The 17185-nt window shown below is 44.2% G+C and overlaps 1 protein-coding gene across 5 annotated transcripts in view; it reads right to left on the bottom strand.

The window, feature by feature from the left end:
• Positions 1-17185, bottom strand: part of LOC109457695 (solute carrier family 23 member 2) — a 34145-nt gene that overhangs the window by 10989 nt on the left and 5971 nt on the right. For 4 of the 5 annotated variants that reach the window (XM_074315335.1, XM_074315337.1, XM_074315338.1 and 1 more), the window contains exons 2-6: positions 15675-15821; positions 12930-13087; positions 9009-9168; positions 1043-1224; positions 582-702 (exon numbers count right to left, since the gene is read on the bottom strand). In XM_074315335.1, the coding sequence (XP_074171436.1) occupies positions 582-702; positions 1043-1224; positions 9009-9168; positions 12930-13087; positions 15675-15821 (768 nt within the window). The remainder of the gene's footprint in view (positions 1-581; positions 703-1042; positions 1225-9008; positions 9169-12929; positions 13088-15674; positions 15822-17185) is intronic. The other variant, XM_019750790.2, reaches the window with a different exon arrangement.

The raw sequence follows: 17185 nt of genomic DNA, 5'->3' as shown, positions 1-17185 counted from the left end.
AATTTTAGAACCACTGGCCTCAATGCGATCATTAGGCGGAAATACCTTTTTACAATGGGAAATGTAGCTCACAGTTAAATTAAACCTGAAACCATATTTGTGTGAGTGACAACTACTCATACTTGAGTGTGGTGCAAATTCAACAGAGGAGGCTCTGAAAAGGGAGTGACCACCGTCATCATGGGGTACTTGAATTACCCATGAGCCACTGAGAAAGAACCTAAGTATCTTGGCCCTTAGTTTTATATAATTAGCCGTGAACCTGGTTGTCTCCCCCAGTATCTTACTATGAGGATGGCCCAGGGAACATGAGAAGGCTGTCCCACACTGGTGCCCCGAGCGGGGACCAAGGGCAGGGTTCTCTGGTCCTGGGAGAGAAGCATTGAGGAAAGACCTGGAATTATGCCAACAGTTAGGGAGCGTTCCCACAGGCCACAGGTGGATTAAGAAAAGTCAAGGAGGGGAGGCCACTGCAGATGGGGGAACATTTGATTTGGGGGCCACCCAGGAGTGCAAGAGGCTGTCCCTCACTCTCCGGGTGAGCCAACTGAAAATGGTAGCGGGTAGGGAATGCTTCTTACCGGGAAGACCTGAAACAGGTAGAACTTAGAGGTGTGACACTTCTCCTTTCGTCCATAAATGGGCACAGGCACTGCAATGTTTTTCAGGTACTGTGAAAAGAGTACGATGAGGAAGATGGTCCTGAAACAGAAACAAACCACACCCAACCTGGTGAGCTGGGGTTCATCCCGAGCGAGGGTCCAGGAAGCTGAGCCACCACATGTCTCTGGGACTGGGGGCAGTGGCCGCCCTGGGAGTGCCCCCATCTAGGCATGTCTGTGAGGTGAGTCCTAATGAAGTAATCAATTGTAATAATAATACATTAAAGGATCAATTTCACTGCTTTTCAAGGTATCATAATGTTCATCAAAGAATTTGTAAACCACAGAGTTGGCCAGTGTCCAGGACTCTTATTATTCTTACAGGGAAATCTTCCACCAAAGAGAACTTAGACGGCATTCCCTCCCCAGAGAGGACTTACATGGCAGAGATCCCCCAATGGACTCCAGCATCGTTGCCTGCAGAATCGAAGAGAGGCAGGGCCACCAGGGAGATGGTCGGAGCAATGGTCAAGGGGCCAATGAAGCGCATGAGAAAGCCAATGAGGCCTGAGAAGCCCACTAGCATCTGGACACAGGAAGCAACCATGATGACGCCCTGCAGCTGAAGAGGAAGAGTACAGCTCAGACATCTCAAAGCTCCCAGCAGGACTGCGAGCCTCCGCCCAGCCCAGCAACTTCTCTACCTGCTCAGCCCTAGCAGGTACATCCAGAGGCAAAGCTGGGCCCCAGAGGAACTGAAGGACGGAGAACTCTGATCTCACTCCTCTCTCCAGTTCTCAACTGCCTGTTGGACATTTTCACTTAACGTGAACTGTTTCAGCAGGGAGCCTCAAAAGTATTTCTTGATCATACGGATGATAATAACTCAATGTCAGCATCATTCGGTAATGTATCGAACATCCTTTTGCTTTATTATTATTTTTTTTCGTTTTCCTACTTTCTATTGCAGGGGTTGGCAATTTTTTTTTTTTTTTTTTTCTGTAAAGGACCAGATAGTGACTATTTGGGGCTTTGCAGGCCATATGGGCCATGTCGAAACTTTTCCAGACAGTGGGTGAACAAATGGGGCTAGCTGTGTTCCAATAAAACTTCACTTATAGGCACTGAAATTTGAATTTCACACAGCGTTGACATGTCGTGAAAGATTATTCTTCATTTGATTGTTTTCTTCAACCATTTAAAATATAAAACCATTTTTAGCTGCTGAGCTGTACAAAATTAGGCCACAGGCCAGATTTGACTCATGGGTAGATGTTTGCCAACCCCTGATCCGCTGGACTGATTACTGCTTCTTTCTAACTTTGCTAGTCTGGATGTTATATTTTCTATTTTATCCCTGATAACTTTCCTTGCTTTGATGTCTGCTCTTTCTGAAAGCAACATATCAACTCCTGCTTTCTTTTCATTCATGCTAGCATGGTATATTTTTCTCCATCCATTTTCTTTCAGTCTATATGTGTCTTTATATTTAAAGTGAGTTTCATGTAGGCAACACATAATTGGGTCTTATTTTTTTGATCCACTCTGACAATCTGTCTTTTAATTAGTACATTTAGACCATTGACATTCAAAGTGGTTATTGGTATAGTTAGGTTAATATTTATCATATTCATTATTGTTTTCTACTTGTGGCCCTTGTTCTTTGTTTCTTGTTTTTTGTTTGTTTGTTTTGTCTTCCACTCTTTATTCTGCCTTTGGTGGTTTTAATTGAACATTTTATGTGATCCCATTTTCTCTCTTTTCTTAGCATTTTCTCTTCTGTTTTTACTCTTTTTTAGTGGTTGCCCTACAGTGTGCAATATACGTTTAAAGCTAAGCCAAGTCCACTTTCAAACAACACTATGCCACTTCATGGTAGTGTGAGTGCCTTCTAAAAACAAAGTAATCCTAACTTCTCCCACCTATTCTGTGTCATTGCTGTCATTCATTTCGTTTAATACATAAGTACGCATAAGCACATAAGTAAAAAGTCCTATGATACTGGAAGGTGAAGTTAAAATTGATCTAATGTGTTAAAAACTGAACTTGCCATCTCTTCCCATATTTTTTTTCCCCCTGCTACCACCATTTCCTTAAAATAGAATCATTGTTCACTTTTACCTCTCCATTACTTTTCATATCCCAGTAAGTGATGACATACCTGCTGGTCCTATATTCACATCGTTTGAATTTGTGGCCAGTATTGAAATATACAGTTGGTCAGCTGACCATCAGTGGTTTCAAGCCTTGAGATGTATGTGGATAAATATTACTCAGATAAACATGGAGAATCTGCCTTAAATTCTAACAGGCTGGCTCAGCGAATAAAACCAATCAACCAATCCGTCAATTAATAAAATGAGAACTTGCTCTTGTTGACAGCACTGATGAGAAACATTGGACCAGCAGAGGGAGCTATAACGCCACAGATAGGACTGGGTTTCCGCTCACTGTGGAACATTTGGAGGCGCTGTGAGGGTGGCGTCTACGTTAGATGTGGGCCAGAGGAGCCCCTACCTTGGGCCCTGCCCTGTCTTTTGGAACAGAGACTGATGAAACTTTTTTCTGTAAAAAGCCAGATAGTAAATATTTCAGGTTTTGTGGGCCATATGGGGTTTCTGTTACACTTTCTTTTTTAAACAACCTTTTAAAATGTAAAAACCATTCTCCAGACCACAGGCTGGATTTATTCCAAGAGCCATAGTTTGCTGACTCCTGCTTTAGAGGACTCTATGTATATGGGGGATGCCAAAATGAATGTATACAAGTGGACCCTTTGGTCAAGGTTGCTCAAGCAGTAGTTCACCGTCATCAGAAGTGTCTGGACGCTGATGGTAACCACTTTGAGTACCTCCTGTAACTGCAGAAGTCAAATGTGACTTGTATTCATCTTTTGTTATCGGCATATATTGAGTATTACAATTTTAATACAGTTTCCTTTTCTTAAAATGTGTATATATATTTTTTGGCACTCTGTGTGTGTGTGTGTGTGTGTGTGTGTGTGTGTGTGTGTGTAGAGAGAGAGATAGAGACAGAGATAGAGATATATCTCACCAACACAAAAACAGTAAATGTATTAAGGAAAGTATGGGTGTCTCTGTCACTTGGGATCCCGTCTCAATGCAGGGACAGCATGACCCATATCCCTAAACAGCCTCTCTTACTCCTAATACTGTGCAAACCCCAAGGAAATTCCTTTCCATAACTCTTGCCCAGTATCCTTAGAACACAAGCCTACTGCTTCTGAATGTGGTGAAGGTTTGTGCCACTGCGGTGCTGGACACGGATACTTCCTTAGAACATAGGAAGGATTTGAGCAGCAGGTAGAAGAGACAGATTCATTTCTCAGATCTTTCTTCTTGGATGGTATGAAGGCAAGAGGTTCTTAGGTAAGGAATTACAGCCCTCAGTGGGTCGGAATGAAATGGAAATCCTGCCCCTGGCATCTAGCAGAGCAGGGCGAGGAAACCCTGCTTCTCGTTCTTTGCTTAGTTTTCATTTAGTAGGTTGGTGCAAAAGAAATTGCGGTTTTTACATTTACTTTTAACCTTTTACACTGCAATTACTTTTGCACTAACCTAGATTTACCAAAGCCAAGTAGAGGCTCCCTGGGGAAGAACACAAACAAACACAGGAAAAACACACATGCACAAAATAAAAACAAACAAAGGAACAAAGCCCCACAAACTACATGTGTTCTGCGATTCATTCTATGGATGACACAGTAAAACTAGGCTTCACTGAAAAAGAACATACTGATTTGGAAAAGGTGGGGCAACGCACCGCATGCTGAGATGGACCAATCAACCTGGCAAAACTCCAGGGCCTGTCAGCTTGACAAGTGAAATTTTTAGGAATAGTTTGGCCTGGGATTACGTGGACCTGTTCTTTAAAGATTAAAAAGCTCTGTTGCCTCAGGATCCACACTGAGATAAGAAGAAAGCACGAGGCCTTGGGGAGATTATTGGAGTACAGGACATCCAGGTGCACTTTTGGACTGCCAGAGCATAGCCCTGTGAAAAACGGCTCTGGAAGAAATCCACAAGTGATGGTTCAGACGGATCTACTGTGTCCTTGCAAGCACAGTTTTCCCTGAGGTCTGAGATGTGTCCACGCTGCATGAGAACTGACCCTGTTAGAAGCCAGGTGCTTCCACCCCATCGTGGAGCTGTTGTGAGGACGTGGCCTGAAGCAGCTATTCAACCACTGTCCCTTTGAAAGGCCATTACTAATTAGTGGGCTGCTGGGCACTGTTTGGAATTAGACCACTAATGCATGGCACCCAAAACTCTAAGATCAGAGATTCCAATCATTTATCTTCAGTGATGTCAGCAAGATATTCAAATAAGGAAAGGGCTGATCAACAAACTTTGCTGATTAAAGGGAAATAGTTATATTCAGGAAAATAGAAGGCAGTTACACAGGAAGTTTTCATAGGACGCATAAGCAAGAGACAGTCGCCCCTCTCCTGGGACAGATACTACCTCACAAGAGACTTGGGTTCTATTGTGTGAGTCTTTGAATTTAGAAAGCACTGGTCGGAGTCTCACTAAAAGGTACCACTGAGAAAGGCTGAGTCTGGAAGAGTAACATTCTGGAAGAGTAACATTCTAACAGGAGGACCTCGGTGTAAGAAGTGAAGTAAGTCTAAATCCAACCAACGGACCGAGTTATATGTGACGTGGCTGCCTGCACTCATAAATACCCAAAACTATCCCTACATAATTACATGGGTTCTTGGGCTGCAGCCCCTGGGCTTGCAGTTTGATCTGGCAGGTGGACCCTAAAAGGCATTATTGAAATGTCACCTTTTGTAGTACAGGACTGGACAGTCAAATCTCAGATACTTAAAAAGAGGAGGGAAGTATAACTTTGAGTGTAATCACGAGGGCCCATGAGGTGACACCTTGGGCCACAAGGCATGTACACGTGGGCTCACAAACAACATCATCCCCATGTCTATCTGAAGTCACTTATGTTGCCAGGATGGCCCAGACTGCCAACAACAATGAGCACGTGTGCCTTTGGTGGGAGAGGATGAGGGTGTATGACCCCTCATAAAGCTGGCTGGCTGCCTATGCTGGACAGAACATGGGAAGTTCTAATACATTTTAAAACTGGTATTGACGGACTTTCTGGTTTGAGATTCGCCTATTCTGCAACTGAAGCCCTGCAGACTTCTATATAAAGACTGGCAACCCAGATTGCCCACTAACAGGAGTGTGAACTTATATTATCAAACAGCTCAAGGATCACTTTTCATAGCATGAACAGAAGTGGACCAAGAAATACAATATAAAGTGATCTTTTTATATTTCATGTCACTTCTCAAAAGCAATGAAATAATTGAAAACTTAGAATATATGCTTGGAGCAACCAAATGCGGGTGACAATGGTGCAAAGGGCTGTCTTTCCAGGGTAGGAGAGTGTAAGATCAAGCTAAACACGAGGGGCACAAAAGTGCCCCTCACCTGTGGAGCTGTTTCTAAACGATAGGTTGAGAAAAGGGGGGGTGGGGTAAAGAAACCCTCTTTCCCAGGACTAGGGATTTGGTTGTGTTCACTAAGATTAGAAAAATAGAAATCAATTTAATTGGGATTATTGGGAAAGTCTGGTGTTTTCAGGATGCATCCTACCCAGTGGAAAGGACTCAGTGACAATATACTTATTAGATCATTTGAAAGTACCTTGAAGAAGGCCATACAATGAGGGTTTAACAATGTTACTTTTGCTGCCCATTATCTAAAGAACAGCAGAGAAGGACTCAAAACTCCCTCTTCCCATCAGAGCAGGGAAATGGGCAAAGAAGGGATCCCAATGGGGAGAAAGAAAGATGGCGGCAGAAAGAACTGGAGCCACCAAACAAATTACCATACCAAACAATGCTACTTTTGCCTTTTATATTGAAAATAAGTTGAAAATAATAAAATGAATTCTTAGCAATAGTTCTAGATAAATCTTCAGTCTGAGATGAGGGATGCTGGCATCAGAGTTGATTCTACTAAACTGAAAGACATAATAAAACCGGACCCAGAATATACTGGGCCATACTGAATGGAAAATGAGGAGTGAACATTGTGAATGTAGGGGGCACATCAGAACAGGGTCTGTTGCTTCAACTTTTGCATAAATTAAGATGAGTCATGGACTAATTATGAGTTCATAGGGGAGAAAAAAAAAACTAGAGCAGTATTATCCAATATACAGTAATAGTATACATTAAAGAGTTTTGTCGGATCTATTCCTTCTTGTTGGTCAAACGTGGACAAAAATGTGAATCTTGTACTGCGTTCCCTCCTCTGACTTTCCTCTTCCTTTATGTTTCACATACAGGGGATGTAACAATTGTCATAGCCATGAAGCTATAAGGACATTGAACATGGATGGGGTGGGTTGCAGGATGGACCCTGTCTGGTCAAGACTTGTTAGCTTGGTTCCAAGGTATCTCTCGGGAACAGACTCTGCTCTAGGTCCCACACCTGAGTTCAGGAATGTCCTTCGTCCAGTTCTAGTGATCCTGGAGGAGGCGGTGCTGAAGGCGATAAGGGTTATCTTCACGCCTGAACAAACTACCTTGTACTGGAACCAATCATCATGACATATGTGTGTAGTTCGCCCCCCCTCTGGAGGTGGTCCCTGGCCTAGCTCCAGGCCGAGGTGTTTAAGGTCAGCTGGGAGGGACATGGTTGGACTTCCTAGAGATTTCTAGTGACCTTTACTCTCTCATATAGTACCCCACCCACAAGCGCCCCTGCCCCTCACCTCCCACATCAGATGAGGATGGTGGGGTCTAGAAGCTATCAAGTCGACCCTCCCTGGGTGTGTGGCTCAATTCTCTGCCAAGAATCCTCAATGTGCTGACTTCCTTATCTAGCGTTTAGATAAGCCAACCTAGAACATGACCAAACTTCAGAGTCTGCTTTAAGGCCAACATTTCCTTTTTCTTAATGATACAACTGAATTAAGCAAGGGTCAGGTTTCATAGGCCATATAAGCACAGGGGCACAACTGTCCAAAGGTAACAGATTAAGCAGACAGTACCCACTAACAGAATGGTTAACCGAGACAGGCCTGCACATTGGTTTTCCCATTAATCTGAGCCTACTCTGGATATATGTCAATATGGCACTTGTGCATCTATGAAAAACTTGTAACAGAATGTCTAGAAAACTGTAAGTGCTCGGTAACTACTATCTGCTGCTACTACCATCATCAACATCATCACCATCAGCATCACCGTCATCCTCACCATCACCATCATCACTATCACCGTCATCATCATCATCATCACCATTAGCATCAGCATCACCATCACCATCATCATCAGCATCACCATCACCATCACCATCAGCATCAGCACCATCATCACAATCATCACCATTATCACCATCGTCACCATCACCATCATCATCACCATCATCATCACCATCATCACCATCGTCATCATCACCACCACCACCATCATCATCATCACCATCAGCAGCATCATCACTATCACCATCATCATCATGATCATGATCATCAGCACCAGCATTATCACCACCGTCACCATCACCATCATCATCATGATCATCATCATCAGCATCAGCATCACCATCACCATTATCACCACCGTCACCATCATCACCATCACCATTAGCATCAGCATCACCATCAGCATCACCATCACCATCATCACCATTATCACCACTGTCACCATCATCACAATCATCACCATTATCACCATCATCACCATCACCATCATCATCATCATCATCACCATCACCATCATCACCATTATCACCATCGTCACCATCATCATCACCATCATCATCATCATCATCACCATCACCATCATCACCATCGTCATATCATCACTGTGATGTGTCACTCTCCTCTTTGCAGCTCCAGCACTTAGCACAACACTTGGCCTCTGGCATGTACTCAACAACGATGTTTGATGACTGAATATACAATGAGAGTACTCACTGCCTCCCCGGACTGTCTAAGGAAGTGCTTCAGCTCTTCTGCCTTGAAATATGTGAGTGTTTCCCAGTAGACTTAATTTCCCTCTCCATCCTTTCCACCCTGGCAGCCCCAATGCTTCTCTTGCTCTTTACCCTGCTTTATTTTCTTCATTGCACTTAAAACTCCCTGAAATTTCCCTTTTCTACTTAGTCATTGGAATATTTTTGCCTCTCTCTCCCACTCTGCCCTGCACATCCACACACTAGGATTTTAGCTCCATGAAGGCAAGGTCCTTCTCTTTCTTATCTATAGCAGTATCTTAATGCCCAGGATCTTGCCTAGTGGTAAGTTGAACAATGAATGTTGAACAAATGAATCAACACAGCAGCCCCTGTTGAGTACCCTGTCCACTCCAAACACACACACACACCCACCCCACCCCACCTCATTCCCCATTACCTCTCGAATCCTCTTCTGCCATTCCTCAGTGAATTCAGGAGAGCTGATGTTTACTTGGCTGGCATTGAGTGTCCACTCAGGGCACCTCCAGGCGGGAAGGGAGAGCATGGCCAGGGAGGGTGCCACAAAACCAAATGTCCCTCCCTGGAGAATGGGCAGCCTGCAGGTGGGGAAAGGATGCAGTTACCCACACAATCCTTTAGTACTGATGTGTCACTGGCCCCTACTGGAGGCCTTTTAATCCAAGTCCTAGCTCAGTTAGAGGCAACAAATAACACCTGCTGTTTTCAGAATACAGGGAGTTCCTGCCAAGCCCTAACTCAGAGCCATGAACTCTGCCAAACCTTGGACAAGTAGGAGAGGTCAGGAAGGGAAAGAGAAGCAGAACTAACCCCGGTCTTGGCGATGCAAGCCCAGGAGAAGAGAGTCAAGCACTGGGAAACGATTTGGAGACAGCACAGAGCTCAGCAAACATGCTTAGTGGGTGCCACTGTCTACTCCTGTTGCAGTGGATTTTCCCAAACCCCAGGACCAAAGCACAGCTCACACATGTGACATTCTCCCACCAACAAGAGATGCACGGCCTAAGCTCTGGCTTGCCAAATTCCGTGGTGTCTTCAAAAATGAACTGCAGTCCCGGACTTCTACCTTCAGGCTCCTTTTTATCACATGGACAGAACAGGCTTGAGGTCAATTATTGGGGCGTATACTCCACCCAAGCTCTTCTCACTCTTAGTTGGCATCTCACATTGGCCTCCATGAGAACTTGTAGTGCCTACCTGGCTTGTCTTCCCTTCGTCTTTTTTCCTGAGCTCCCTACACCAAGTAGGTAAGGACCTGCTAAATTGTGGGAAAGCCCATCACGCACCTTACCTGTAGGTAACTATCCAAATTAAACCCAGAAAAAGCAGGCACACCAGCCGCCTCTTTGGGATGCATCAACCTCTCTGCCTCCTCTGTGACTGGTCACCAAGTCACTCTTCTATCTCAATAGCCAACACTGTTCCTGCTCCAGCCAGAGCTCCAAGGGTGCATCTGGTGACTTGCCTGTCAACGGGGCAGGAGCAAGGTGACTGCTGAGCCCTGTGGGTGGCCACGGCCTGTCTGGCGCAGAGCTAGGTCAGGGCAGGGCTCAGCATGGAAGTCAGTAGATGGAAAGGACCAAGGCCAGGGGCGACTCTGGCCAAACCACATGCAAGCAAGCATAAGATACCTGAATGCACTTGGTAACAGAAGTATTTGCTCTCCACTTGAAATATTCTCAGGAAAATGGGAAAGAAGACGTTTTACCCGGAAGCACTCCAGAAAAAGAAATTACCAGGTAAAAATCACGAATAATTCCAGAGATGGAGCTAAGACCCGGAATTAAGTATAGTCAATATTTGATTTCCTCTAGTGACTGTCTTCCAAACTTAATGTCTTACTTTGAATTGAGTGGTGATATGTGCCCTTTCCGTGAATTTCAGTAGTGAGCGCCTGAATGAGGAAGGATTTTGGGGGGATGCAGCTAAGACCCCTACCTCGTACCCAGGACGCAGCCATCCATGCTGCCCAGGACTACAGCTGCCGGACCCATAGCGGGGACAGTGTTTGTTAGCTCTTATGCCAAGAGCAGCAGCGATGGCTTATCATTCTCTTTGGATTATTTAATGTGGTTTTAATCACTAAGACCTTCTGAAATCTTATTGCAACATCAGCATTATCTAGAAAAGTACATTATCAAATACTGGTTAGCAGATAACCAGCAATCAGATGTACTTAGACTTTGATTAACACGCTATCAGTTAGCTTTTGCAATCTATAATGTCTCAGGCACTAGCTCATTAGCGTCTGAGAAGGAAGCCCATTTCCGCCGGTGGAACCAGACTCATTTATCCCCCACTCCTCCCCTTAGTCTAATGATATTTGCATAATTCTATTTCCTAATTTTATTTCCCTCTTTCTTTGCATGTGTGATTAGGATGTAAGTTCTTGGAACCCTAACTCCTGATGAGTTTGTATTTCTCGCCGCACTTACGAGAAGACCAAGGCCCATAGGCGCTTTCACTACTGTAAGTAAATATATAAGTAAATATTCCCTTTTTTGGTAGATGATTTTGTATTCATAATTTTATGTCCTTTTTCTTAATGAGGACACCAAAAACTGTACAATCTTCAGGCTGAACAAAACCTGGATCTGTCCTTGGACTAGCGGCTAAATCAATGTCAAAGGGGGCAGGGAGATACAGGGGTAACAGATTTGGGTGAGGGAGGTGATTGGAAAAGTTCTGGAAAACCCACAGGGAGGAATTTCCTGGGAAGACGGTAACCCCAAGGAGGCACTGTGTGAGGTTCTCAGGACACAGGTGGGGGAGGGGGTGGCAGTAGAGAATGTGAAAAGAGGATGTGTGGAAATAAGGAAAGGCTCCAAGACACCTTTCCCAGGCATCCTTCACAATTCTGTCCGGGCTAGCTCCAGTACGACAGGACTCCATGTTACTCAGACTGAGTTTAGCAGCCTACGTATAAATATAAAGGCCTTGATGGTTTAAAAAGAAAAGGAATTACAGTTACTGTACCATTGATTATCTCAATGAGACTGTAAGGGAACAGGGCACATACCATCATTTGCCTTATCTGACAGGTGCCAAACCACAGGGCTGGCTCAGTGGCTGTCAATTGTCTTGTTTACTCAGAGCAAATCTCGTCTTTCCCGCTTCATTGGGAAACCTTCCTGAGCGGGGGTTGCCATACTTGGTGCCCTTTCCAGTCCAGGGCTGGGCATTTGACTCATATTGTGCAGCTCGGAGCTCTACCCTGGAACTTTGAAATGTGACCTGAGCAGTACCTGCTTCATTTAGGGGAATAAGTGTGAAGGCTGCCAGCAGGCCTGTGTACACTCAGTGCAGGAAGCCTGTCTGTGACAATGACGCACAGGCACTGGCAAAGTAGTGAAGGGACAGGCTTGCCCTCAGAATAGGGAAGGGGGGCCCTGCACTTAGCCCGGTGCCCTAGAGACCCCTCTCTGGCTTCCTCGGGGGGAGGCATCTGCTGGGCCAAGGGGATATGCCCACCTCAATTGATGTGCGTCTCCCTTTTGAGGCTCAAGAATCCTCTGCCCAAAAGGCTCTGCGCCAATTCCATCACCTGCCTGGGGCTCTCCCCCAAGGTCTGTTCCACTGAAGGCAGCCCATGATGCAGGTGGGCACTCTTCCAGGCCAGAAGGATGGCTAAGGGACAGCTGTTTGGGGAACCGAGTGTGTGGATGGGACGTGGCTGTGCAGGGTGGAGTGGCCACATTCACACCTGCGAGACCGTTTGTGATCCAGAGAAAAGCTTGAAGTGGGAAGGGAAGGGAGAGGGCCGCAGGCTGGGGGCTGGCCCTGGGCTGGCTGCCAGGTTCCAAAGCAGAATTGTTAGGAGTCAGAGAATGCTAAACTCAAACTTGGTTTTCCAAGTAGGATAACTAGCACATCTCTTAGTTAAGCGTTTGTCAACTTGGCTTGTAACACTCCAGTATGCAGACATGGAGTGTGTGGGTCTCCGTTTGTCCTCTCGCCCTGGGTCTTGCAAATATCAGGGGTGAGATGGAGCAGAGACAAGAGATGGAGAGAAAGTTCCAGTGGCATTTGAGTCCCTGCTTCAACATGTTCCTGCATCATGATGCACCCTGCCTGTCTCTTGGCTGGATCTCACAAGTGAATGAAGAACACATTTTTGCCTAAGCTGACTTGGATTTGTGTTACCTTAGTCAAGAATCCTAGCTAAGATACACAGAAAGGTCTGGAGTGGGTACTTGAATGCAGGCTCCGACTCTCGTTCTATTCTTCCTCTTTCAGGCCATCCCAGCTTCGTAACCACCTTTCCAGCAACCAGCCAAGCAAACCTGGCTGATACCCTGACAGGTAAAACTCAGAATCCATGGGGAGAAGTTTTACCGACCTGACTCCAAAAAACACTTGCAGGAGAGTGCAGATGCCCGAGACGAAGAAAATGGTGCTGATGAGGTAGCTCTGGGTCAGAGGGTCGTGCTGCAGACACAGGTCCTTGGCCAGGATGAGTGGCACCGCCACGAGCCCCCCCAGGGCCGTGAGGAAATGCTGTGGGCAGAGCAGAGAGCGTCGACATGTGTGCAGATTCTGTGGCTGCCTCCTCCACCCTCCTTCCCACTCTCACTGGCAGAGGCAGGAGCTCCACCTCTAGTCTCAGAGGAACCTGGATATGAGTGACAGACACAGATCCAGTGGGAGCTAGGAAGGCCTGGCAGCAAGAAGCCGGAACCCAGCCAGAGGGTCTGGGGTTCAAGGGCAGGGACTTGGTGCCGGGAATTGATATGCTGGGTAAGAAACCAAGACAGAGGCACAGCACCAAAGGACATAAGGAACCAAGGAGGTGGCTTTAAGAATAAGAACAGGCGAGAGGCTCATTATTAAAACAAGACACAAGGTGAGGGCAAGACCATCTACCAGGAAGTCCAGGGGACCTTTTCCAGGGTAGATCATATGTTGAGTCACAAACCAGCCTCAGCAAATTTAAGAAGGCTGAAATCATACCAAGTGTCTTTTTCTGACCACAATGGCATAATACGAGCAATTAATAACAGGAGGAAAACTGGAAAATTCACAACTTTGTGGAAACTATGCAACATACTCCTGAACAACCAGTGGGTCAAAGAAGAAATAAAAAAAATATCTTGGGACAAATGAAAATGGAAATAACAGCATACCAAAACTCATGAGATGCAGCAAAAGCAGATCTAAGAGGGAATTTTATAGCAATATATGCCTACATTAAAAAGAAGAAAGATCTCAAATAAACAACCTAATTTTATACCTCAAGGATCTAGAAAAAGAAGAACAAACCACGCCCAAAATTAGCAGAAGGAAGGAAATAACAAAGATTGAAGAAAAATAAATGAAAGAGACCAGGAAAACAATAGAACAGATCAACAAAACTAAGAGCTGGATTTTTGAAACGATAAGCAAACCCTTAGCTACACTAAGAAAAAAAGAGAGGACTCAAACAAATAAAATCAGAAATGAAAGAGGAGCCATTACAACTGATACGTAGAACAGAAATACAAAGTACCGTAAGACCAATAACAAGTGAGGAGATTGAAACTGTAATCAAAAACCTGCCAACAAAGAAAAGCCCAGCACCAGATGGCTTCACTGGTAAATTCTACCAAACATTTAAAGAATTAAGACCAATCTTTCTCAAACTCTTCCAAAAATTTGAAAGGGAGGGAAGACTCCCAAACTCATTTGGCATAACCCTGATACCAAAACCAGATAAGAACACTATAAGAAAACTATAGGCCAATATCCCTGACAAACAGATACAAAAACTCTCAACAAAATCTTAGCAAACTGAATTCAACAGCACATTAAACAGATTGTACACCATGATCAAGTGGGATTTATCCCTGGGATACAAGGATGGTTCAGCATACACAAGTCAATAATTATGACATATCACATTAATAGAATGAAAGATAAAAATCAAATGATCACGTCAATAGATGAAGAAAAGGCATTTTAAAAAATTCAGCATCTTCTCATGATAAAATATCTAAGTTATCCATTTTATTGGCTCACGATAATATATTTAAACTAGTATGACATTTGCTCTCCTCACTTAATAGAAAAGCACAAAGAAGCAAACAAAAAAAATGCATCTCATCCCTGATGTCCCAAATGGCACAGTTTGTAAAATTAAAAGAGACACATCTATAAAATTATAAAATTCATGCTATAAAAAGTCACAAAATAAGAAGTGAAATTTGAAAGCTACCCTCCTTTTCCTAGTTCCCCTTCCCAACATTAAATACCCTTGTTAGTTTTTGTGAATCCTTCAAAAGATACAAAGTTGCTGCATATACTTAGGTCTATCCTTCAGTCTCTTTGTTTGTTTTTGACACAAAAAAAGATCACACTATACACAGCTATTTACTTTGCTTTTTTCACTTAATATATGCGTATCTTGGAGAACATTCCCTAACTGCAGGGTAAATATGTATTTCTCTTTTTAACAGCTGCATAAAAAGTCATTTGTTAGGTTGTGTCACAATTTAGCGGGTTCCCTAGGATGGCTATTTTGGCTGTTTCTAGGATTTTATTTGTTTGTTTGTTTGTTGTGTGATTTTTGTTTTACTATGACCAATATCACAAGAACATCTTTGCATTGAACAAGTCTTGCCAGCATATCCTCAGAGAAATTCTTAAGCATTGGGGACTGGGATAAAGGGTATGTGTGTTTGACATGTTGATAAAAATCACCAAATTGTCACCCAGAAAGGTTGCACCAAATAACACGTCAACAAAAGTGTTTGACAGTGCCTATTTCCCCAAATTTCCCAAGCATCGGTTAGCAAAATTTTTGCTGACCATCAAATACATTAAAACTGGTATCTTAAAAAAAAGAAGAAGAAGAAGAAGGCCCCATCTGTGTTCTCATTGCGCCCGATCAGCCCAGCAAGAGAGAGAATCCTCCCTAATTCCTTCCGCCACCCCCAAACTCCTGGACAGAAAGAGGGACCAGAGGAGCCTGGAGTTTCCCTGGAGGCCAACCAAATGGAAGACAAGAATATCCACAACTCCAGATCTTGACGAATTTAACCAGGGTCTGTGTTGATGTGGCTTTTGAGGCAGAGCCTCTTTGGCCCCACTGCTTGCTGGGTGGCATTACCTGGATCCCTAAGAAGATGCAGAGATACCATGGTGGGGTGTCCAGGATGGCATAGGCCAGCTGGCTGCTTCGGGGACTCCTGGGCTGGCTGTTCTTCTTGCCTTGGCCATCATCGTGGGCGCTGAGCGTGCCATCATCACCCCTCTGCTGCGAACAAGAGAAGGACACATCGGGGCATTTCAAGAGGAATCAAGTGGACTTCCTGATTTCAACCATATAGATGGATGTCTTCCAGAGGCTAGAGGCAATGGGACAGGGCTAACTATTGGTCGGTGCGGGATTTCTAGATCCAGACTCAAAAGACCAATGCTTTTCTATATTATACCTCTGCAGCAGGGCCTCCCTCTGAAATCTGGGGCCATGCAAAGGCAGTGGATGCCTTGCCCAAAGCCCTGGCGGCGAAGCATCTTTGTGCAGGAGGGAAGGTGGGCCAACTCCAAGGTCAGAAAATGGACAGTCAGGTAAATGGGGATCCTGGTCCCAGAATGTGGTAGCTCCCGCCGCCACCAGGCCCTGTCCTGACATCTGCCAAAGCCCTATCCCAGCATGTTTATGATAATGGCCTGTTTCCTTCTCCATCCCATGTTTTCTGCTGGGCTGTGAGGTCCTAAAATGCATTGATTGTGCCTTACTCTTCTTTGTTGCCTCAGCTTCTAGAGCATTCTTTGTGCCCAGTGGTGACTGAATGAATGGACGTTACATTCCAATATGAGAGTACTGCCTACAGACTGCTCTGCGGCCAACTTACATTCCTGCCAGTGTCACCAAACTTAACTTTGAATTATAAACTCCCCTCCACAACCTGTCCTGGCTGTATAACTTACCAACCTAGGGCAAATTACTAATATTTCTAAGTTTCAACTTTCTGGTTTATATAACAGAAATGTCAGTTACACCTACTTCATAGATAGCTGAAAAAATTAAATTGGAGTGTGAAGAAATGGAGAGAGGTTGATCCAAGGATAAAAACAAATATTAAAAGACGAATAAGTTCTTTTAATATTTGTTTTTATCCTTGGATAAAAACTCTACTGGGGATCTAATGTACATCAGACTGATATAGTTAATAATACTATGTTGTATACTTGAAAGTTGCTAAGAAAGTGGATCTTAAATGTTCTCACCACAAAAAATGGTTATTATATGACGTGGTGGAGGTGTTAGCTATCACTAAGGTGGTAATCATTTTGCAACATATAATGTATCAAACTAACACATTGTGCACCTTAAATTTATACAATGTTGTACATCAATTATATTTCAATAAAGCAGGAAAAAAATTGGAGCATGAAGCACATCGTCCTATACTTGGCACAGTGTATTACCCAATAAATATTAGCTTTTATAATTACAGTGAGCTTCCAGTCTCATTTTTCAAAGGCTTTAAACTTATGCTTAGGGCTGACATTTGCGCATCTGGCTGTGGATGAGATGGTGTGGCCAAAAGGTGGCAAAGCCACCAGCACATAAACAAAGCAACTCTAGGTGATGTGCCCCAGTAGAGTCCTGGT

Source organism: Rhinolophus sinicus, linkage group LG11 (assembly GCF_036562045.2).
Source record: "Rhinolophus sinicus isolate RSC01 linkage group LG11, ASM3656204v1, whole genome shotgun sequence".
NCBI classification, from domain to species: domain Eukaryota; kingdom Metazoa; phylum Chordata; class Mammalia; order Chiroptera; family Rhinolophidae; genus Rhinolophus; species Rhinolophus sinicus.
The sequence above is the reverse complement of the archived record's forward strand: the minus strand, read 5'-3'. Positions and strand labels throughout refer to the sequence as shown.